Raw genomic sequence first — 24359 nt, 5'->3', positions numbered from 1 at the left:
TCTCTTTCAGTCTGAATTTTGGTAAGAGTATTTGTTATCGTTATTTTAAAAGTGTTGTAAGCTTTTGCAAGAAAGCCAATAAATGTCTCTTTAACGCTGACTTTGGAGAAAGTTGAATTAAAACATCCTGGAGATGGAGTTCCTGAGTGGGCAACAGTGACCTGACTGGACTGAATCCCTCTGGAAGCATTTGACCTCCAAGAAGCCGAACTGGCCTTTCCCACACTCGTGGTTTCTTCTCATTTAAGGGGCATCAAAGGGGTGAGAAACCACCACAGCCCCACGTGGGGATGCTGGAGAGGCTCCAGGTCAGGAGAGACTGTGTAGCCACTTCTCCCGTGCTGGGGCAGGGGAGGCACCGAGCCCTGCTGAGCTGCTCTGAGCTCACTGGGCTTTGTGGGGCCCGGGCACAATCACAGGGTGGGGCAGGTCAGAAGGGACCATCTGCTCCAGCAGGACCATCCCAGAGCACATGGCACAGTGTCCAGACGGTTCTGGGATATCTCCAGTGAGGGAGACTCCACACCCTGTCTGGGCAATCTGTTCCAGTGCCGGGTCACTGCACAGGGAAGTTGTTCTTCCTTGGAAGCCTGGAGGAGGCTCAGGGGAGACCTCATTGCTCTCTACAACTCCCTGAAAGGAGGTTGGAGCCAGGTGGGGGTCGGGCTCTCCTCCCAGGCAACCGGCAGTAGGACAAGAGGGCACGGTGTTAAGCTGCACCGAGGAGGTTTAGATTGGACATTAGGAAGAAATTTTCCACAGAGAGAGTGCTCAGACACTGGAATTAGGCTGCCCAGGGAGGTGGTGGAGTCACCGTCCCTGGGGCTGTTTAGGAAGAGACTGGATGTGGCATCAGTGCCATGGTCCGGGAGGTGAGGTGGTGTCGGGGCAAAGGTCGGACTCGATGATCTGAGAGGTCTTTTCCAACCTCGGTGATTCTGTTCAGGCGGAACTTCCTGGGCATCAGTTTGTGCCCGTTGCCTCTTGTCCCACTGCTGGGCACCCCCGAGCGGAGCCCGGTCCGGCCCCTGACACCCCGCACCCGGTCCGGCCCCTGACACCCCGCACCCGGCCCGGCCTCTGACACCCCGGCCCGGCCCCTGACACCCCGCACCCGGTCCGGCCTCTGACAACCGCACCCGGCCCGGCCCCTGACACCCCGCACCCGGCCCGGCCCCTGACACCCGCACCCGGCCCGGCGGAGCCGCCCCTGCCCAGCCCGGCCCCTCGCGCTCCCCCCTTCCCGGGCCCCGCCCCGCGCCGACCCCGCCCCTTCCTGCGCGCGGCCCCGCCCCGCGGTCACGTGCGCGCTCGCCCGCTCGGGGCTCGGCTGGCTGGGCCTGTGCGGGGCGCGGGGCCGGAGCGGCGGCGGGAGCGCGGCGGGGCCGGGGGGCGGCGGGGCCGGGAGCGGGCGGGGGGAGCCCGGCCGGGCCGTGAGGGCGCGGCGGAGCCTGGCGGCGGCGGCGGAGCGGCCTGGGGGCTCCCCCCGGCGAGCGCGGGCCGAGCGGGCCGGGCCGGCGGCCGTGGCGGGGCTATGATGAGCCCGCTGCGGGGCTCCGCACCCCCGCGTGTCCCCCTGGCAGGTCCGGCCCGCGGCTGAGAACCCCCCACCGGCGGTGAGTGCGGGCGGCGGGGCCCGGCGCGGCGGGCAGGCCCGGGCCCGCCCTTCCCCCGCGCGGGGCCGGGGAGGGCCCGCGGCGGCGGCGGGGCCGGGAGCGGGCCCGGTAACGGCCCGGCCCGGGGGGGGGGTTGGCCGGGAGCGGGTGGGTTTCCTCCCCGACTGTTGTTTTTGCGGTGCCCGGGAAACAGGCCCGGGGACGGGATCTTGATTCCAGCAGGGTCTTCCCACTTCCTGCGCTCGCCCGCCCCTCGGTATTGTTTTTCTCGGTGCTGGGGGGTTTTTAGCCGGGGGAAAGGGAGGGTCAGGGGGGATCTTATCGCTCTCTGCAACTCCCTGGAAGGAGGGTGTAGCCAGGTGGGGGCCGGGCGGTGCTCCCGTGTAACAAACGATAGGACGAAGGGACACAGTCTTAAGCTGCTCCAGAGAAAGTTTAGTTTGGAGATTAGGAAGCAATTCTTGGCAGAAAGGGTGATTAGACATTGGAACGGGCTGCCCAGGGGAGTGTCGGAGTCACCGTCCCCAGAGGTGTTTTAGGAAAGACTGGACGTGGCACTCAGTGCTCTGGGCTGGGTGACGAGGTGGGGATCGGCCACAGCTTGGACTCGATGATCTCAGAGGTCGTTTCCAAACTAATTGATCGTGTGATTCCTGTCGTGTCCTGGGATTCCTTTAGCCTTTAGAGAGCTGGGTAAAGAGCTCTCTGCTTTTAAAATGCAGTAATTCCAACAGAGTGCCTCGCTCTGTGATGCCGTTAAGAGCAGCAGTTCCAGAGGTTGCCTCCCTCGGTGGTGGGCACCATACCGTGCTCAGAAGTCCTTCCTCTTCTCCTGCAGATGGAGGAACTTGTCCATCACAACCTGCTGCCCCTAATGAGTTCTCCTCTCCCTTTCCAGGTATGGCCTCACAGCTGCAGGTGTTCTCCCCTCCGTCAGTATCCTCGAGTGCCTTCTGCAGTGCCAAGAAACTGAAAGTGGAGCCGTCTGTCTGGGATGTTTCAGGACAGAGCAGTAGTGACAAGTATTATACCCACAGCAAAAACCTCCCAGCAGCTCAAGGGCAAGCCAGCTCCTCTCATCAGGTAGCCAATTTCAGCATCCCTGCCTACGACCAGAACCTCCTTCTCCCTGCTCCCTCCGTCGAGCACATCGTGGTCACCGCGGCCGACAGCACCGGCAGCAGTGCCACCGCCTCCTTCCAGAGCAGCCAGACCCTCTCACACAGGAGCAACGTTTCTTTGCTGGAACCATACCAAAAATGTGGATTAAAAAGGAAAAGTGAGGAGGTCGACAGCAACGGTAGTGTGCAGATCATTGAGGAACATCCACCTCTCATGCTGCAAAACAGACCTGCGGTGGGTGCTGCGGCCACGACCACCACGGTCACCACGAAAAGCAGCAGCTCCAGTGGGGAGGGGGATTATCAGCTGGTCCAGCATGAGATCCTGTGCTCTATGACAAACAGCTATGAGGTCCTGGAGTTCCTGGGGCGGGGGACGTTCGGGCAGGTGGCGAAATGCTGGAAACGTAGCACGAAGGAGATCGTAGCCATCAAAATCCTGAAGAACCACCCGTCGTACGCCCGGCAGGGCCAGATCGAGGTGAGCATCCTGTCCCGCCTGAGCAGTGAGAATGCTGACGAGTACAACTTTGTCCGCTCCTACGAGTGCTTTCAACACAAGAATCATACTTGCCTTGTATTTGAGATGCTGGAACAGAACTTATATGATTTCCTAAAGCAAAACAAGTTCAGCCCGTTGCCCCTGAAGTACATCCGGCCCATTCTGCAGCAAGTGGCCACTGCCTTGATGAAGCTAAAGAGCCTGGGTCTGATCCATGCTGACTTGAAGCCAGAGAACATCATGTTGGTGGATCCTGCACGCCAGCCCTACAGAGTGAAGGTGATAGACTTTGGGTCAGCCAGCCACGTGTCCAAGGCCGTGTGCTCCACGTACTTGCAGTCACGCTATTACAGGTGAGCACTGACACAGTGGTGGCTTTACCGAGCCAGGCTTATCCTGCTGGGGTGCTGGGGGGTGCCTTAGCACAGGCAGGCTGATCCTGCTGTTGGAGGGTGCTGGAGGGTTCCTTCTACAGGCACTGACTCTTCTGCCCCTGTCCGGGGAGAGGAGGAAGTGATCAGCCTGTCCACTGCTCTGCGTGTTTCCTGGAGATTTCTTGTGAAATTCGTATGGAAATGAATAGAACTCGTGCTTTGCAAGTGTGACCTGATCTGCAGCCCAGCACCTTCCTTTCGCCCCAGAACAGTGCAGTAAGTTGATTTTACCCCATCAGTAGTAACAGCATTCTGTAGTTTGTGACAGTGTGTGAAGCAGCAAACTGGGGAAACAGATAAGTGGTGTGTTTTGGGTTGTTTGCCTTGGTCTGAAACTAGTCCATGGACCTTGATCATTTAGAAGGGAGAGAAGTCAAAGAGATGCCAGTTTCTTTTTGCTCTGTTTCTTCTGATTTCATCTTTGTCTGAACCCCCTTCACAAGCACATGACTTCCTGTGTCAACCCTGGCTAAGTCATGCTTTCATGAGACCTGTGGCTCCTTTAAAGCAGCAGTGAGATAGATCTCTGCTTCCCTTAGCAAAATGTAGGGATGGCTTCTACCCTACTCCTGCCTAAGAATTAAAAATAAACTATGGGCAAAAGCATTAAAACTCATAAACTTTGTATAAAGCAAGCTATGCTGTTTCTTTCAATTATTCCTCTAGCTTGGTTCTGTTAAGTATTTCAGTTTAAGTAGCAGCAGACTTTAATAAATGGATGCAGAAAGAACTTCTGGCATCAAAGGGCCGTGAAAAAGTCTGTGCTGTGTTGTCAGGGTTGCTTTGGGTGGAATGTGAGCTCACTTGACGCAAAACTTAACTAGTATCTAGTCCTTCCAGCTGGGATGAGACAGAGGACTGAGACACTCCACCCCACCCTGTGTCTCTGCCCTGTTTGATGTCTTTCCTGGCTCCTCACTTCAGTTTAAAGCCTGGCTTATTGTAGGTTTGTTGTGTTCATTCCTCATACTGCCTGTATTCGTGCCTCCTTTGTTTTGTTTTGTTTTTTTAACTCCCTCTAACACCCAGTACCAACTTTCTGTGCCATTTTTCGTTTGCTATAGACTTTTATTTTCTTAATCCATTCCTCCTGATCTTTGCTCAGCTTGTTGGCACCAATCTTTCCACTTCTAAACTATTGATTGTTATTTTTTGTAGCAGTTATGTCCTATTCCCCATAGCTCTGTTAAAATGCTCACTCTCCAAAATACATCATCGATTTTGTTGTTGTTGCATTGAAAGAGGGGACCACTGATCAAGGATCTCCTCTATCTGACTTGCCACACGTGTCAGCAAAGCAGTCTGGGGAGGCACATGGTGCTCTCCAGTTTCTGGTATCACAGAGAGCAGATTTGGCTCAGGAAAAGCAGGGAGGGCTGATAAGTATCTTGAAGGGGCTGCAGGGAGGGACGTGGCTGCTTCATCTGCGTGTGGGGCACTGGCCTCACAGCCCCTTCCAGCTCCCTGGGGTGACTGACAGTGCCAGAAAGGCAAATAACCTGGGATTAGGTGGCGTTGGACTGTCTGCTTGGCTGAAGTGAAGAATGCTGTGATGGGGAAGTCTAGTATTTAGTGATATGTAATTAGTGTAATGGTGATGATTGCTAAAATCCATAATCTAGGAATTTATGGAGATGGCACAGAAACCAGCTTATTGTGGGAGGACTGGATTGCTTTAACCATATACATGTTAAATTAGTGTTCAGATGAGTTCCCAGTTGGAAATTTTTTCAGTGCTCTGTTTAATAAAACAGTGTGACTGGTTCTTCATATGGGTCTCTGTCAGCCATTAAAAATAAACTTTTCTGTGCTCACTTTTGGTTTTTAATACCTGCTGCTGGCACTTAGGTAGCCTCTGTCTCCTGTAGAGACATCTAAACCAGCCACACTCGGGTGCTGTAAGAGGGACATTCTGGTCTGTGTACCCTGAAGGAAAAAACATATTAATTATGCTCCGTGCTGCTGGAGGTCATCCTGTCCAACAGCCCTGCTCACTCCAGGGTCTGACTGTCCTTCTGGCAGTTGGACACTCTTTAAAGAGTGAGTAGAAGTGCCCATGAAGAATTCTTTGTCTCTGAAGCCCAGCAGGGACGAGGAGCAGGTCAGCTCTATGCAGTGAAGAGTTTTTGTGGCAGTTCTGAGAACTGTTTGCAGTAATTCCTCACTGAAAACCAGAGTGTGTGCTTGTTGTGTCAGGTGAGGAAGGGTATGGATGCTTTTATTCCCCCTGGGGAGGATGAACAATGGAAGGAAACAGCTTGCAGAAAGGAAAAATCCCTGGCAGACTGATCTCAGGGAGGTTTGCTCCTGTCCTGTCTTATGTGGGACTGCAGCCATCGTGTGAGTTTTACTCGGCTCCTGGTGCTGCCTGTGGGTCAGAGAGCACAAACTGAAGGTCCTGAGCTGAAGGACTGCACAGTTTGGGCCACGAGGAGGTGGCACAGAGCACGGGGGGAGCTTGCAGAATGCAGGAGTATCCGTTTCTTACCTCTGCATTGGGCTCCGTGACCTACTTCTGTCCCAGCCATACTGGCCTGGGAAGCAGCAGTGCCTGCTGCCAAATCTAACTCTGCCTGCTAATCCAGCTCCAAGGGGTGACCCCGTTGTTCCCTGCATTGCTGCCTGCAGTTGTAGGAGCTCCCTGTTCCCATCATCCCTCACAGGGGGAGGGATGAAGGCACAGGTGTAAACATGGGGTGTTTGGAAATGCTCGGAGTGAGTCTCGGGTTTTTCTGGGGCTGCTGTGAATCCTCTGTCTTCTGAGAGTGCCTGAGCATATTTGCCAGCTTTGGAAGGCAGTGCTTGGCAAGCCTGTGTGCAAAGAGTGGTGTTGATTTTATTTCAAAGAGCTTAAGATGGTAAAATCGCTTTAATCTCTGTCAGAGCAGCTATGGAAGTGACCTCAGCCTGCTGGCCTGGTCCAGCTCACATCTCCTAATGCTGCTAATTGTAGTGGTGTAAAGGGACATGAGAGGGATTCTGATTTCCCAGCTCTGTCCTGCAGTCAGAATGAAATCAGGTGGCTCATGAGAAGTTCACTTATTTAATTGCAGGGAGTAAAATCCACATAATTCAACTTGCTATCATCGTGATATTGAGATTTAGGAATACCTAAATCTGTTCCAGCCTGGAGTTAAAGACTAACAAACTGTCACATCCAGCCTTTGGTGCCACAAATCTGTGTTTCCATTGGAATTGGTGAGGTTTTTTTAACACACTTGTGAAGGATTAGCATGCTCTGCATATTCCACAAGCCATTTATATTTTAGTTTGTTTACCAGTCCAAACCAAGGAAGCTTTGGCATGCAGCATTCCTTATATGACAGGTTTGGGTCCTTTCTGAATTGGAATTTCCTGCATCAGGAGGAACATAATCAAGAGGATCAGTGCAGTTTGTTGATGATGACTCTGTAGACTAAAGGCATGTGAGGTTCTGTTTTCAGAATTCATTCTTGAGTGAATGAATGAACCATATTTGCTCTGCTTGTGAAGGAAGAGATTCCTCTTGTCTGCACCTGTTAACCTGTAGAAAGTTGGATCTATTCTGCCGTATTTCCTTAAAGTATAAATGTTTAGCAGGACATTCAGCATTCAAATATCAGATCCTGACCATATTTGCATAATCATTTTATATTTTCACATATAAAAGTCAACAACTGCCAGGAACAAACAAACAAGAAGGTAGAATAGAATGTCTTAGCTTGAATAATCTATTATTCTGATTACTAAAGGTGCATCATGGGGTCAGACACACTAAAACCTCCTTGCTAGAAGGTGGATGATAGACAGTAACAGTGACCTCACTGCATCTGGTTCAGCTGCTTATCTTTTTTATAGAATCAGAGAATCACAGGGTGTTTTGGATTGGAAGGGACCTTAAAGCCCATCTCATTCCACCCCCTGCCATGGGCAGGGACACCTTCCACTAGCCCAGGCTGTTCCAGCTCCATCCAGCCTGGCCATTTTTGATAGACCTTGTCCTTTCTCAGGGGCACTGTGCGTGGGCAGCTGGGCTGAGTGCATGTGTTTTAGAGACACCTGTGTGGACACCTAAAACAAAAGGTGTATCTGTGTCACCACAGCACAAAGGGTGATTAATTGGGGAGTCACTTCTTGCCATGTACAAACAGTTGGGAGGCACATTCTGGCTGAGCAGTCGAGTGTCAGATTTACTGACACCTGTGCATTATGCAAGCCCTGGTTTTTAGAATCCTGTGGAAGGATCAGGACTGCTTTCAGAGCTTCTTTTACCAACTGAAGCATCCAGAGTGTAACACAAGAAATGCCACACAAGCCCTGGGACACGTTCCCTGAGGCACAGTCGGGAAATAGATAGCCTGGAGTTTAGGGCTTTTCTGCTTCCTGTGTGCTTGTGTTAGTTATGCATGAAGAAGCTCAAGGTTTTCGTATTTCCTGTACTTTCCAGAGTAAATTCCCACACCAGCTCACTTGGGTTTTGCAGCACTTGGGTTTTAGGCTGTATGCAAATGTGTGACCAGAATTTCTCCTGCCGGAACAGCATCAGTTTGTTCCAGAGCTGTGTGTAGGTGAAGAGTTGTACTGAAACATCCCTTTGTGTTATGAGTCAGTTCCAGACAGAAATTTCCCTGAAATTCCAACCTGTTACAGAAGCAAACCCTGCTTGGAGTTTGAGGGTTTTTTTCATCACCTCCTGGTGAAGGCTGGGCCAGGCAGGTACATTTTGCATTAGGTGTGGTTGAGTGCACAGAAACCTGAAACACAACCTCCAGCTGGGCCCTCTCCGTCCATTTTAAACTCGAAACTCTGAACAAACCCTGCATGAAAACCTGCTGGTAGAAACTGCTCTGCAGAGCTCCTTTTTCTGGCTCTGCAAATGCTTTTCTTTTCCACGTGGAAAACAGGCAGCTGGTTTACCTGGGGTCTCAAGACCTCCCTCCAAGAAAAGTCTGAGCACTGTTTGCCAGAACTTTTCTTCCCAATTCTGTTAGGATAGGTTGGATTAAGTGATTTTTGAGAGGTTCTCTCCCAGCCTTGATATTTCTGTGATCCTATGTGCTGTCTCAGGGACACCTCACACCACACTTGCTGTCAGGTGTAATTAAACTGATTACTCAAGGAGTAACTTCATATCACAGGTGCATAAAGGCCTCCTAGGAGTTGAGGGGCACTGTGGCAATAAATGAATCCAGCTATGCCACTAAGGGATGAAAAGGTTGGGATCCCTTAGGCCGCTTGAGGAAACAACTTCAGCTTTAAAGTGAATAATTTATTTTCACACAGGTTTACTTGTGCATGGAGGGGTTGGACTCAGTGATCCTTGCAGGTCCCTTCCAGCTCAGCATATTCTGTCATTCTCCAGAGTTATTTATAGGGGAAGAAATTATTTTACTGTTATTTTGTTTTTCCTCTGACAGAGCTCCTGAAATCATCCTGGGTTTGCCGTTCTGTGAAGCCATTGACATGTGGTCGCTGGGCTGTGTGATTGCTGAGCTGTTTCTGGGCTGGCCTCTGTATCCAGGAGCATCTGAGTATGATCAGGTGGGAGCACGTGGTGGATGTGGGATCTTCACATGAAACCACAATGACCCTCTGAACCCCATGTGTCCTCTGTCAGCTGTCACCCAGCACACACTGCTGTTTGTCATCTGAAATTCATCTTCCCCCTGTGATATTCCCATTGCCTGTCTCTATACTTCTCTGTGTTTCCACTTGAGCTGAATGTATCCTGTGCAAAAATAGGGTCCAATTTGCAGTTAACCCCTGATTTCCAAACCCAAAAGCTGTTGAAACACCTTCCTGTCAAAACAGAAGCGAGGTGTGTGTCCTGACGTGGCAGGCTCTCTGTAATTTCACCATGAGGGCAGTTTTTCCATGTGGAGACAGAGCAAGCCTATCATTCCTGCCCTGTTAATACCTACAGCAGCCCTCATTTTTTATGCAAAGTGTGAGCCCCAAGCTGCCTTTGAAATACTCTGAAAGGCATCTTGAACTAATTAGTCCTTTCCGTGGACACTTGGCATTGTTACCTGGGCTGGTCTGTGCCTATAAAAGGACAAAAAGTCTGCAAGAGGGGTTTTTTGAGAGTAGCTTTTCCACAGGGGTTTTTATGGTGGTATCTTGTTACAGTGCTGGGTATAGCTTTCCTTATGTGATAAAATACATGAAAACTTAGTAAGTTTGAAAACTGACTTGTCATATGTCTTCCCAGCACAGTAAATTTCCAAAGGAAACACAGTGGTACCTTAATGAGCAGAATGAGTTAGAAAGTAACTGAGGTAGGGCACCGTGGTTTCCTTGTACACTGAATTTTGTGTAATTCTGAGAACCTTATCTGCTCGTGTAGGTGGGTGGGGAGGAGCTGCTTTTTCCATTGCTTCATGACAGGATTTTGCAGTCCTTTGTGAGGCAGAGTGAGGTGTGACTTCACGGGGTTGGTTTTGATGTCTGAATTTCCCTTGAAAACTAGGCATGACTTGCTTGCATGTTTCCTGAGATGCTGCAGCAGCAAGTGAAAGCTCAGGTGGAACCTGTGAGAGGACCTCTCCAGGAATGAGTTTATGGGTCAGGATGGGATTTACAGCTATTTTTTGAACACCCCTTGGCTGTAAAGCAAGAGTTATGTCTCGTAAAAAGAGCAGAACTTGTGTAGGTACAAAAAGGACTCACCTGCAGACACTTAGTTCCACACTGGCTTAAATGAAAAGTGAGCCCATAAATTCATGTGATCACAAGCTCAGTGCCCTGCAATGTTCAGCTCTTGTGGCACAGTGGAATAGCAGGAGTTTTGCAAATAAGAAATGAGACATCCTAAAGGTCCTGTAATTGATGGTTTGAACAAAGCATAGTTATCTTAACACTGTGTTTTTTTTCATAAAGTTGCTGTTTTCTTTCCTTTGGAGAATACCTTTTTATTTGTTATCTCTTTACCTGTGTCTTATCAATACCATCACAAGGATTCAGGTGCATCTCCCAAAATTTCAAGCCATTTTTTTAGATATAAAATAAAGTATATTAAAACTGCTTGAGGATCTAAGAATCTGACTGTACAAGGGGTTTGCTTTTTTTTTTTTTGTCAATGAGAGCTTTGCCATGACATTATTCTGAACTTGTGTGCCTGGAGTATATACAGCCAGGCACAGAAATGTTGCTTGGATAATTATGCCTTTAATTATATATACATAATGAAAAATTCTGTGGTATTTTTCTTTCAAAATATGCACTTCTTAAATTGCTTAATGTCTTAAAAGTCTGCTTACATATACTTTAGCAAAAAAATATTTCCATAAAACAAGAACCTCAAATTTTTGCAGATAATATAATTGAAGAAGTATTCCTATAAATACTCGAGATAGTCCCTTTAATTTTGCAGTTTTAGTTATCAGGGCATTCTTTCTTTACAGGTAATTTCCTATTTGCTATGAGCAAACCTGGCTGTTAATTACTCCATCAGCTATGAATTCTTTATATTGGGAATCCTCATTATTTTCATTTTCTCTCCTAGATTCGTTATATTTCACAAACTCAAGGCCTTCCAGCAGAGTATCTTCTCAGTGCAGGAACGAAAACAAGCAGGTTTTTTAACAGAGATCCAAATTTGGGATACCCACTGTGGAGGCTAAAGGTTTGTCTGTCTGTTCTATCCCCAATTCTCTTCTGTTCATGGAGGACTTGATATAAATCCCCCCCTAGTTTTAGTGTGCTGTGAGAACATTCTGAGTGAAGATTGGCTTTGAGATGCCATTCAGACGTAGCTGGTTTTGGGGTATTTTAATTTCAGAGGCTGTACAGACCCCCTGGTAGTGCTCTAACAATGGCAGCTGTGCATGATAGTACCAGCAAAGGGTGGGTGTTAAAGTAATTGAGATAATGGTTACTTATTATGGGCTGCTCATTCTTGGGGAAGTGTGTCATCTTGTTGTCATCTCCTGACAATACAACGAGTAAAATACCGAGTATTTTGTGATTGTCTTTGTTAGTTTAACAGGAATCTGTTTATGGATGGGCAGAGGACAGGAAAGAATCAGATGTAGGCTTGATTTGCCTTTAAAGCTGAGCAGCAAAAGGAAGGGGATTTTGCCTTTCTTCTTTATAGAAGGGGGATTTAAAATATTTATAGCCTCTTCTCTTCCTAAATCAGAAACCTTCAGTTCTTTGGGCTAATGCACAGCCTAAGGAAACCTTGATATGAAGCCATCCTGTTGTTAACTCAGCTTTGCAAGGAATGATCTCTGCAGCTGAGGGAATGAGAACCCATGGCTGGGGTTTGGCCTGCTGGGGTGTGGTTTGTGTGAAACAGGCAAACCTGACTCAGCAATTCCTTGCTGCTTTTTTTCTTTATCAGTATGTGATATCTCGGTTTATGTTAATGAATGTTCTCTTTTATAGACCCCAGAAGAACATGAGTTGGAAACAGGAATCAAATCAAAAGAGGCTCGGAAATATATTTTCAACTGTTTGGATGATATGGCGCAGGTGTGTGGGGGTCCTGGGACACAGAGAACTTGATTCCATACGTTGTTGGGATCTCTAAAATCATCATTAATCACTGGGATCTCTAAAAATGAGGCTCCTGTGCTGGAATAATCAGCTCTTCCACTTGCAGTTGGGAGCACTGGTGTAGGTTTGCCACGGTGCCAGTTTGCATCAGAAATCACTGGATTAAAGGCTGTCAAAATGTCAATTATGAACCTGTCTGAAATTTATTGTGTTTTCCTATGCCTCAATGTGCTCACCAGCAATAGGAGAGCTAAGCCCCTTCAAATGTGTTTATAGGATTAGGCCTGTTATTGGATTTTGAAAATATTGACAGTAACTACAGATCATTCTATTTTTCATTCTCTCTTCAGAGGTGAAATGAAGGAATATCTGAGTGTTTTTAATATCATGAGGCCTGAAATCTTAAATATCAATTTTCTATCACTTTTGTAGGTGTTACCATTATGTTGCATCTGTACAGAGAAGGTAGAATCTTCCCATTCTGATTTGCCAGCTCCTTCTAGCACCCCAGAACATGAGGGCAGATTGCCAGGCAGGGGAGAGTGAAGCCTGGTTGGTGTCTTTGAGTAGACCAACTTCATGTTGAGATGAGAATTCCACATTTAAATTTGACTTCCTTTCATAGAAGAAGCGAGGGAAAGGTTGTGTGTTAGTGCTGCACTACCTGAAATGATTCTGGCTCAGAGACAGAAATGGTTAATAAATATTTCTGTGCCGTGTGAAATCACTGAATTGTTACGTAGCATTAATTTGATGTTTGTGTGACCTGCTCTCATTTCATTTTTCAGGTGAATATGTCTACAGACTTAGAGGGCACCGACATGTTGGCAGAGAAGGCTGACCGAAGGGAGTATATTGATTTGTTGAAGAAAATGTTGACAATTGATGCAGATAAGAGAGTTACTCCACTGAAGACTTTGAACCATCCATTTGTTACAATGACACATCTACTGGACTTCCCCCACAGTAACCAGTAAGCTTCCTTAGATTGCTTATTTTGTTTCAGGAGGATTTACTGGAAGCACAGAACAGCACTTTTCTACTTTCTGTCAGTGCTGTTTTCTGCAATTTCTGGCTGAACCTGAAAATAGCAGTGGCATGTGTAAGGAATGGAATGTTCATAAACTTCCTTTTCGTGTTTTAAGACATTTTTTTGTTGGTTTAAAAAAAAAAAAAAAGAATTTAAACCTAAAACGTGCATAAAGTTGGGAATCTGTCGTGTCTCTGTTGTGCTCTTGTTACATATCTCATGTTTTCCTTCTGTTACTCTGTTCCAGTGTGAAATCTTGCTTTCAGAATATGGAGATCTGCAAGCGAAGGGTTAACATGTACGATACAGTGAATCAGATTAAGAGCCCATTCACAACTCACGTTGCTCCCAATACAAGCACAAACCTGACAATGAGCTTTAACAACCAGCTCAACACAGTACACAACCAGGTACAGCATCTTTTACCTGTTTTACACTAATCAAAGACATGGAGTAGTCTAATTCAGTGCCTTCAGGCCAAAGCCTGTTCTGCAAAATACTTATTTACATTCCTCTGCAAAATTTATAGTCTTGTCTTGAAGTTTAATTTTCCAAAACTCAGGCCAAGGCAGTCTCTTTACTTCATGTGTGGGAAATTTGTCTGTCAGTTGAGCAATGTAAGTAAAGTTGGAGTAATTCATGTTTTTTCTCCTATATCTTACGCCTTTTACCTTAAACCTTTTCATGGTCCTTGCTTCATAGTATAATACTGATGGTTCCTATTGTTTGTTTTATAACAAGTACGAGAGATAAGTCTGATTTCTTTATTTTTTTTTTTAAATTATCTTCCTAGGCCAGTGTGTTGGCATCCAATTCTACTGCTGCTGCTACTCTTTCCCTGGCAAACTCGGATGTCTCCCTGCTAAACTATCAGTCTGCCCTGTACCCATCATCTGCAGCCCCAGTTGCAGGAGTGGCTCAGCAGAGTGTTTCCTTGCAGCCTGGAACCACCCAGATCTGCACACAGACTGACCCCTTCCAGCAGACCTTCATTGTTTGTCCCCCTGCTTTTCAAAGTAAGCAGAAAACCCTTTGTGTGGTCCTGTGGTTTCAATTAGGCATTGGAGAAGTTGTGATTTGCACTAAACTGAGGAAGTATGAAGTTGAGAAGAGCTCCCTGTGTGTGTCACACGGTGCTCTTGCATCAGTAAATGCAGAATCAGGTCAGACATGTGTAGACAACTTGATTCTCTTCCAGGTCATGCTAGAACAGGTGACAGTATCTTGCCTGCCTGGGTTGCAGCCTCCAGCTGGTTGCTCAACCAGTTTTTCCCCCCAAACTGAACACAACAGCATTCCACAGAAAGCAGCAACAGAGGAGCCAGACCTGCCTGAGAATCAGAAAGTGTCTTGCTGTGTTTTGTATCTCAAGAGCAAATATGTGGTGTTTGAGCCTCAGTTCCCAAGCCCTGGGGCAGCCGTTTGCTGGCAACAGATTGTGAATCTGTGAGCTCAGCACAGGCTCTGTTCATCCCTCCCTTCATCCTCAGAGGTCTCTAGTTATGCTGGTACCTGGATTATCTTGGTCTGAAGGGTTATGTGTGAAATGGGAACTGATAGTGGAAGGTTTGAACTTTGGAATTGATCTCAAGCAACTTAGAATTAGGTGTCTGTGTTATCTGTGTTTCTGAAGACAAGACTCCACAGAGCTGAGCTGGTGACAACTGGTTGTCCGTCACGGCCCTTCAGCAGAAGTATTTACTTCAGCTGGTGATTTATTAGTAGGCTTTTGTCACAGGGAACAGCTTTTCTGTCTCTTAATCCAGCCCTGTCTTCTGCCTTTACTGGTAGGAATTTGATTTAGGAAACAAACAAACAAACAAAGAATAATAAATCAGCTTAGTGGTGATGTATCTTGTCCTCCACAGCTGGACTTCAGGCAACTACAAAGCATTCTGGGTTCCCAGTAAGGATGGAAAATGCTGTCCCAATTGTGCCACAAGCACCTGCAGCACAGCCACTGCAGATCCAGTCTGGAGTTCTCACACAGGTAAAAAAAACCACCCCAAACCCCCCCAGAATTAACTGCAATTCCAACCTCCATCCAGGAGAACCTGCCTGCCCCCCCGTGCTGGGGGGAGTGCAGTGGGTTCTCAGAACTCTCTGAAAGGGTAAATGCAGATCCACTTCTAAGACAGTCTTTTCTTGGTTTGTTTTGTTCTTCTGGAATATTTAAAGTCTAAACTGTCTTATATCGTGTGCCTCCCTGCTTTCAGGAGTTTGAATTAATAATGGGAATAAATATGTAGTTTTCAGTTGCTAAAAACAGGCTGTGTTTTTTCAGGGGTGTACACTGCTTTATGAGGGGGGTGTTATTTTTACCTACACTTTAAAAAGGTGTCAGGAGAAACCATTTCTTAGAGAAGTGAGATCTCAGTAAACAGAGGAGACAACGCAGATTATTCATGATAAAATTTCATCTTTAAATCAACAAAATTATTTCTGAATCCTTCTCAACTAGTTACATTCTGAGTGTGAATTAATGTGTAGCAATGACATACCTATTTCTGTAGTTTGCAGTTTTAACATGTAATAACAAAACTGACTAATAATGCTAAGAATGCTATTTTAAACATTAGTAATGTGTCATAAATTAAAATCAGTTTTATTTCCAAAAAGTAATGCTTTAATATACAATGAGCACCCAGTGACTCACAAGTTATATTCACTGAAAAATTGTAATTACCTTTATAATTAAGTGCATTTTTATTTATTTGCATAGTTTTAGTTTCTGCTGGCATTAACACATACTCTGTGAGTTTTACTCTCCAGGCATTATATTGAACTTACTGACCTTCTTGTAGAGGAGTAATTTTTAAATTGTTCAGTCCAAGTAATTTTGGTGGCATTCTGTGGTCTCTGGTTCCTTTAGCATAATGATGCAGGTAACAGTATCCAAAAAGCAGAATCCACTTGAAGGGCCACCTGAATCCAAGCCCTGCTTTTCCTGAGACTTAAAAATTACACACTCATAGTCTAGTTTCAATTAGACATTTGATGGACTAATACGTGTCTGAGTGGTTTCATCTCGGATAACTTCGTTCTTTGATGACACAAAAGACCTGCTGTGCCTTCTGTTAAATCCCATAGTTTGCCTTTTTCCGAGGGTTCTGTGTGTGGATTTGGAGGTAGGTTGGAGCCAAGGGTACAGCCTGTGCCGTGGTTAGTGCAGCGTGAGGGTGCCACTTGCTCTCTGGGGCCCAGCAAAGTATCAATAGCTCGACCCTGTCTCATTTTTAACTGTGTCATCAGAGAGATGCTGTTCCCAAATCCCTTGTCCCTCACGTTCCCCTCAGGGCCACGGAGGTGCTTAGAGGAGGGTCTGGGTGTTGGTTTCAGTGCCTCCCTTCCCATCCCGGCGCCCGCTCACGCACCGTAGAAACGCCAGCGAGGTGACGCCTCGCCTGGCCCTATTGCTGACCCCACTGCCCTGCCTCGGTTCTGTGTTTCACTCACTGCCTGATCTACATTTCAGGGGAGCTGTACACCACTAATGGTAGCAACTCTTCATCCTCAAGTAGCCACCATCACGCCGCAGTATGCGGTGCCCTTTACCCTGAACTGCGCAGCCGGCCGGCCGGCGCTGGTCGAACAGACGGCTGCAGTACTGGTAATTGCCTCCCTTGATTGTGTTCACTAACTGAGTTTTTGTTTTAACTTAGACTTGCAGAGGGCATGGAAGCATGTGCCATCTTGTGGCTGTGTTCTTGCTACATCTTAATGTCTCGTTGTTTTCCTCCCCAACATTGCTGAAGCACTGTCTGACTCTGACGTTTAGTGTGGCTCTGTAAAGAATCCAGATCCATTGACTATGACTTTTACTAGCCTAGTATTTAAAGCTCTTCTAAGCTATAATCTAGAAGAGTTATAATCATTCTTGTTCTTCGCTTACTCTCCTATCTTTGCCTTTTGATTGTGGAATACAAAGGAATCAGTCTTTAGCTTGACTCTGCTACAGGTACCTGGATGGCCAGAATTTGACCTACTTGGCAAGTTAGCTCCATATTTTGTTTTCAACATGTTTAAAGCTGCTTTGCATGGAGAAATGTTTCAGATCATTAAGCACAGGCTAAAATCTCTAATGACAGCAAATCCTTTAATGTATTGCTTTAGCAGTTGATTTCTCTTAACCTCTGTTGAACATTGACAATAATTTTCTGGCCTTTTGTTATTTATAGCCAATCGCACGTAGCTTGCTTCATCCAGATAAAGATTCTGTTCTTCACAGATACTTTCAGTTGATATGTATTTCTTGGTTGAAATTAAAGGTGAGCTCTAGTATCCAAAATGGCAATAGCTAGCTTTTAGGTTATTTGGAACAATTTTGAAAAAAGGATGGGGGAAGGGAATAAACACACCTTTAAGAAATGTCCATTTGCAAAATTGTCCTCTTCTGTATTTATTTGGCACCTGCATGAGAACAACTTTGCGAGTGCCACAAAGAAGTCATTGTAAAACTCCAGAATCAGATCAGTGAAGCTTTTGAAAACATTGCAGTGCACTGAAGTGCTGGTATCCTCACATGTCGTTCAAAGCACATTCCATTGTGTGAACCATGTTGTTTCTTGTGGCTTTGAAGTGGTAGTTTGAATGTCATTTTCTTCCAAGAGGGAGGTCTCTGCTGAAGTGGAATTTGCTCAAGTCATACCTGTCCTGAAATTCAGACCCACTCATTTGAGTTCTTCTGAACCAAGTGAGCTGCTCCCTGGTTCTGAGGATGGGAAGGCAGGAGAGTGGGGCTCTCCTGGTCACAGCTCTGAGCTAAACAGACCCAGGGATGCTTCTCCTTTCCTCCTTTTGAGATTGCTGAAAGGCTGCAATCTAACCTCCAAAAACAGCAAGGGGTGACTGTAGCAGAGCTTGGGACACAAGTGAGTTGTTAGTGATGCTTTCCAAAGTGTATTTGGGCTTTTGATTCAACAGGCAAATTCTGTTCTCCTGTGTGTGTGCAGTGGACTTGACGTTCAACTCCCCTGTACAGCCGTGGAGATCCGAGCCAGCTGTCTCCAGACTCTGGATTCTGAGTTTCCCTGGAGGACTTACTAGTTCTGTTTGGATTCTGGGAGCCTTTGGCGTGAATTTGCTCACCTTTAGTGCTTCCGACACTTCTCCCTTGCTGCTTCCCCTGAGTTTGCATTAGCCATTTGCTAAGCTTTGCATATTTTTGTCCTTCCTCTGTCAAAACAGTTCGTCGCTTGGAAGGCCCGATTTCTGCCTCTCATTGGGAATTTATATCTTGCTGTATTAAACTCTCTGCTTTGTCTTGTGCAGGTGTTGGCTTTTGGAAAGACGCATGGTGTGACTTTTAACATATTTCTCTTTTTATTTTTTTAATTTTTTTCAATGTTGTTATGATTATTCCGCTTATGTTGGCAGAGGTTTTAGCAGCTCTCTGCTTTGAAGGCTTCTTGTTCGGAACTGGTATTTGTACTAAGTGGATCTGTTACTTGCAGAAATATTTTATATAAAACAGCAGGTTTTGCAGCTTAAACTGCAAGAGAGAGATATTTTCAAAATCATAGAAATATTGTCCTGTCAAAATCATAGAAATATTATCCTGTCAAAATCATAGAAATACTCTCCTGTCAAATTTATTTGGACAGGAACACTGATAATGTTAATTAATTGGACCTATTCTTCACATATCTCCCTTGTAACTAACTTATCTCTCAGTGTGGCTTTTCTTAAACATTTCGGTGACATGGGTGGATTTCCACAATAATAACACCATCTCAACTCTCTCAATGTGAGCCCTGAAAAACAGAAAGCACCAAATTGGCTTAGTATTTTGGAATCCTTCAGCAGAACAGGGTGTGCAAATTTACATACAGAAACAGTCCTGAGCATTCAAGCTGCACCTGGCAGTGCAGTGTGGCTGCATCTGCAAAACAATATTAAACTCCTTTCCCCAGGTGACAGCAGTGACCTAAAAGATTAGCAAAGTCTCAGAGGAAGCTCATTCCTCTGGTTTTGTCATCCTCCTGTGCTGAGACCTTTGGAATGATGTGCTGTACCTCTGCAAGTTAACAATCCACCCCGGTGCACTTATTGCTTGGACAGATCTCTCCCTGCACCTGTAGGAACTGAAGTCTAGTGAGCCTGGTGTGTGTGTTTGTTGTTTTGCAGCAGGCCTGGCCGGGGGGAACCCAGCAGATCCTGCTCCCTTCCACCTGGCAGCAGCTCCCAGGGGTTGCTCTGCACAACTCTGTCCAGCCAGCAGCTGTCATCCCAGAGACCATCGGCAGCAGCCAGCAGCTGGCTGACTGGAGGTAGGGATTGCATGGGCTCCAGCTCTGTGCCAGCTGGGAATACATGCCATCACAGTGCCCACAATGTCTCCCTTCCCCTCAGAATCTCACAGGAGCTCAGTTCCTGCAGGGCAGTCATGGGATTTGGGCCTCTTATTTTTTTTTTTTTCTACTCCAGGAATGCACATTCCCATGGAAATCAGTACAGCACTCTCATGCAACAGCCATCTCTGCTGACCAACCACGTGACATTGGCTACAGCACAGCCTCTGAACGTTGGAGTGGCTCATGTTGTGAGGCAGCAGCAGAGCAGCAATGTGCCAGCAAAGAAGAACAAGCAGCCAGCACCAAGCACAGCCAAGTAAGAATCCCATTGCTTCCTCTCCCAGTCCTAGAAAAACCATGGGTTGGTTTGTGGAGGTTGGCCTTTATGGTGTGAAAAACGTGTTTTCTGATCACAGAGGCACTGAATGTGTAACTTTATTGTGCTACAATTGCATTTCAAGAGGTCTTGGAAAAAACCTCTGTGCTGTAGTCACTGATTTAAATGAAACTAATTTCAGTGAGTACACGGATGTGGTTGACCAAGTGTTTTACTGTCCTGGCCAAAGGGGTTTTACACATTCAGGGTGTGTTGGTGCCATAGCAATGCAGGTGACAGAATCATCAAACAAGGGCTGGCAGGTTTCTGGCAGTGTTCAGGTGGATCAGTCCCATTCAGGGCATCCCTGAGTGCCTTGATAGCTTCTGGGATGTGTCTGTGGTGCTCTGCACTGAGCTCCTCTTTGTGTCTGTCAAGATGCTGCTGCTTGTGTGTAAGCTCCAGCCTGCTGGAACCTGCCTGTTCCTAGTGCTGTTTGCCCCAGTCTGCTGACACAGAGCTGAATCCTGCTCTGGTTTTCCCCCAGGCCCAGCTCAACCCTGGAGACCGTGCCCACCCAAGTGTACTCTCTCATTGGGAGCAGCCCCCTGCGCTCCACCTCCTCCTCTTCCAACGTGCTGGTCCCAGTGCAGGAGCAGCACCAGCCCATCGTGATCCCGGACACTCCGAGCCCCCCCGTCAGTGTCATCACCATCCGCAGCGACACCGACGAGGAAGAGGACAGCAAATACAAACCTGCCAGGTAGGAGGTTTGTTGGGGCAGCTGGGACTGATCTGTGCTGAGCTCAGCCCAAGGATCAGGGAGAGTGGGGAACACATAAGACATAAAATTCTGCTGTGCTCTTGGTTCTCTAGTTAACCCGAATTTTGTCCCACGAGGAGGGAGGGTATGAGATCCCAGAGGGAGAGCTCCTGTTTTCTGGTGGGAAAAGCCAGAATGTTTTCCATTTTGTGCTCTGTCTTTTTGTTCCCCTGCAGTTTGGGCATGAAGCAGAGATCCAATGTCATCAGCTACGTCACTGTTAACGACTCCCCTGACTCTGACTCCTCCCTGAACAGCCCCTATGCCACAGACCCCCTGTCCTCGCTCAGGAGCACCGGAGGGGCCCTGGAGCTGCCGAGCAGGGCCGCTCCCGACAGCTCCAGCTCCCGGACCATCATCGTGCCACCCCTGAAAACACAGCTCAACGACTGCATTGTAGCCACCCAGGCTTCAGGTGGGTATCTCAGAGCTCACTGTGCCCAGGAGCTTTGCCAGGGCTCAGGTGTGTCCCATCCCTGGCACATTCACTCCCACAGTTTTGGACTTTCTGGGTCTTTGGCAGCTTTAGGTTTCACAGCTGCTGTTCTGAAAGAATTAGACTGTTTCAAATGTCATTGATAGATTTACCTTTCATTAATGTTTGGCTGCTTTTAGAAAGATCTCTAAACATTCCTGATGGTTTCTTAACCGCATTTTAAATCATAATTAAAGAGAAGTCGCTGTGACAGAAACAGCCCCTGGGCGTTCTTTGTTTCCCAGAGCTGGTTACCACAGTGCAGGGGAGAGGGAGGAATGGACTAAGCTTGTGAAATCTTTCAGGCATCCTGAGCAGCACCAGTAAGACCAAGCCAGTGGCCTCGGTGAGCGGGCAGTCGTCAGGATGCTGCATAACCCCCACGGGGTACCGCTCCCACCGCGTGGTGACCAGCGGCGTGCAGCCCCTCAACCTCAGCCAGGTGAGCACTGCCCGGCTCTGCTGACCCCTCCTGTGGGGCTTTAGGATTGCTTTGGGAACACAGTGCTGTAAGGCAGGGGGAATGACTGGAGGATCAATAGCTGCAACCTCTGATTCGAAGCTGATTCTGTGCCGGGGCGATGCAGGGTGGGACAGACTCTGTAGGGAGCACAGGGAAGGTTCTCGAGGCAAAGGATTTGTCCCTGTACCAGAGGGCAGGAGAAGGAAGTGTGGTTATGTCCATATTCTTCCTTTGTGCTCATGTTCATACCTGTCTTACAGCAGGTCATTCTTGCCACTCAGGTGGGAGGGTGACAGAGATCCAGCTGTTGAATTAGAGTAGCTTTGAAGTCACAGTACAACTACAGTACTTTTGTTCTTTACCTTTTTTCTCTAGAACTCACAAAGGCCCAACCAGGAGACTAAGGCTGGACTTTGTTTCCTCGAACTAAAAATTAGCCCCTGACTTCCCTTGAAACTTTCAGAGCTTGGTTTCACTTCAGTTTTTGTCACGATTCTTGACCTTTGAGTCACGCTGCAGTAGCCTTTGGGAAGAGAGGGAGTGTTACACTTCCAGTTCGTTTCTGGCATGGGCACAAGACAGGTTTTTGTCCTAAAATGTGTTAGCCCTACTGCCACCCTCATCAAGGTGCAGAGGAGTAGATTGTGAGGAGTTCAAGGGCTGGATCGGTCCTAGGACTGTCCAGCTGTGTCCTGTGGCACTCCAGGTGTGGCAGTTTGATCCCATTGTAGGGAAAAAGTGTCATTTTTGTCTCAGTGGAACTGCAGCCACCCTTCTCAAATCTCTGGGAGGGTTTCATAGGGGAGGATCTGCAGGGAGGGTTTCGCAGGGGAGGATCTGCAGGAGCGTTGTAGAACGGAGGTGTTGATGGGGAGGCTCTGGCTGACCCTTGCTCACCTCCTGCGCTGAGGGGGGATCCCCTGAGTGGGGTAACCACTGACCTTATTTACTTCTTCTCCCTGCAGAACCAGCAGACCACAGTGCTGGCCTCCCAGGAGAGAAGTGGAAATGCTGTCCCGCGTAGGCAGCAAGCTTACGTGGCCCCCCTCACGTCAACTATTTCTCAGGCTCCCTACACGTTCCAGCACAGCAGCCCAGTGCATCCCCACCTGGCAGCAGCCACGGCCAGTGCCCACCTGTCCAGCCAGCCCCACATGTACACTTACGCTCCCACCACGGCGGCCACGCTGGGCTCCACCACCTCCATCGCCCACCTCTTCTCCCCTCAGGGCTCCTCCCGGCACCCCACGTACGCTGCCCACCCCAGCACCCTCGTCCACCAGGTCCCCGTGAGCGTTGGGCCCAGTCTGCTGACTTCCAACGTCCCACCCGCCCAGTACCAACACCAGTTTGCTCCCCAGTCCTATATTGGTGCTTCCAGAGGATCTGCTATTTACACTGGATACCCGCTGAGCCCCACCAAGATCAACCAGTACTCCTACTTGTAGTTCCCAGTAAAGCACTGTCCTGCAGTAGAGAGAGAGTGGAGAAGGATTTCAGGTGAACCTTTACCTGGGAATGACTGCCTGGCTCGTGTTTCTCCCTGACCTGGGTGTGTGTTGTTCCAAAATGTCTCTGGTGAGTTCGGTCACTAACTGGGCAGCATGTTTTGTTACCAGTACGAGGGTCACTAATTAAGTTTTTAAAATTTTACTTACTTTTTATAGATGCTTTTAAAAAAAAATTCATGGTCACATTTATTTAAAATTGTTCTGTTGTGCTAATCAAAAGGGGTGTCAAATCAGTGTCTTGGAAGACAGATCCTGATGTCTTTTTTTAACTTGTGTAACTTAAACAGAAAAGATTTGCAGATTCTATTTTAGCAGCTTGCACAAATCCATGTTGCCACTAAAAATGTAATGCATGTTTATCTCATTATGTTGCTGGGGCAGTTTTAAAATCAGATTTAGTATTTTAACATTTGTTCTCTAATTCACTTTGTCTCTAACAAATTGCTGGTTCTGCAAAAGCCATTACATCTCCATATATGTTTCTGTCAAAGGTTTTTTGTTTACTTCTCTGCTTTGTTTAAGGACTGGTAGAGGCAGCTGCCTTACAGCAGCAACGTGATATATTCAGGAGTCCTGCAAACCCTGGAGTCTGTTTTCTTGAAAATTCTCCATAACCCAGCTGAATTTTCTGTTGTGTTCATTGCAGAATTCTTTTAAGTTCTTCAAAGTGCATTCAGGATCTCACTGTGTGACAGAGCTCAGCAGCTCTGTCAGGATGTTGTTGTCTTCAGTTGAGAGTGAACAGTGCAGCACTGCTCTAAAATTTGGTTTCTGCAGCTTATTAGATGCTGGCCCTATAATGGAGCTGGATTCCTTCACAGAAGCACAGGGCTTTGCTTTGTTCTGTTTTTTCTTAATGATTTTTTTCCTCACGTGATTCATTTAGGAGGGAGATGAATTTGAAATACAATGAAACATCACTGTATTGATGATGTACAGCTTTTTATACTCCTGTGAGCGTATCCTCCTGGATATGTCAACAGCTACTTTAAAGCGCTCTTAATAAGACTTGTAAACAGTAAGTGCATGTAGGAATTGCAACAAAAAACCAGAAACAAAAAAACCAGAAACAAAAAAAGAGAAAGAAAAAGAAAAAAAAAAAAGGAAAAAAAAAAAAGTCCAGATTTTAAAGTTTATTACTGAATTTAAAACTATTTTAGAAGTTTTGTATTGGTGGTGTTTTAATATTTTACAGAAAATGAAATATGTACATATTGATTAGAAAAATATAACAAGCAAAACTTCCTGCTAACCCCAAATGTTCTGTCTTTGTAATCAAAATGTGTAGTGATTATAC

General features: G+C 47.0%; 1 protein-coding gene across 3 annotated transcripts; it reads left to right on the top strand.

Annotated features, from left to right (window-relative positions):
• Nucleotides 1-1360: 1360 nt before the first annotated feature.
• HIPK1 (homeodomain interacting protein kinase 1) lies at nucleotides 1361-24155 on the top strand. 3 transcript variants are annotated; one of them, XM_027746233.2, is made up of 16 exons: nucleotides 1361-1616; nucleotides 2515-3592; nucleotides 9070-9193; nucleotides 11157-11276; nucleotides 12041-12127; nucleotides 12940-13124; nucleotides 13429-13591; nucleotides 13975-14197; nucleotides 15050-15171; nucleotides 16657-16791; nucleotides 19311-19450; nucleotides 19608-19790; nucleotides 20338-20553; nucleotides 20790-21028; nucleotides 21394-21530; nucleotides 22517-24155. In XM_027746233.2, the coding sequence occupies exons 2-16, from the start codon at nucleotides 2517-2519 to the stop codon at nucleotides 22997-22999; spliced, it is 3633 nt and encodes a 1210-aa protein (XP_027602034.1). In that variant the 5' UTR covers nucleotides 1361-1616; nucleotides 2515-2516; the 3' UTR covers nucleotides 23000-24155. The 3 variants fall into 3 exon arrangements, with proteins under 3 accessions (XP_027602034.1, XP_027602033.1, XP_027602035.1); XM_027746232.2 differs by having other exon boundaries at nucleotides 19308-19450; XM_027746234.2 differs by lacking the exon at nucleotides 16657-16791 and having other exon boundaries at nucleotides 19308-19450.
• The last annotated feature ends 204 nt before the right edge of the window (nucleotides 24156-24359 follow it).

Source organism: Pipra filicauda, unplaced genomic scaffold (genome assembly GCF_003945595.2).
Source record: "Pipra filicauda isolate LSUMZ 115617 unplaced genomic scaffold, ASM394559v2 scaffold249_size1133689_pilon, whole genome shotgun sequence".
NCBI classification, from domain to species: domain Eukaryota; kingdom Metazoa; phylum Chordata; class Aves; order Passeriformes; family Pipridae; genus Pipra; species Pipra filicauda.
This window is presented reverse-complemented; position numbering and strand designations above follow the sequence as displayed.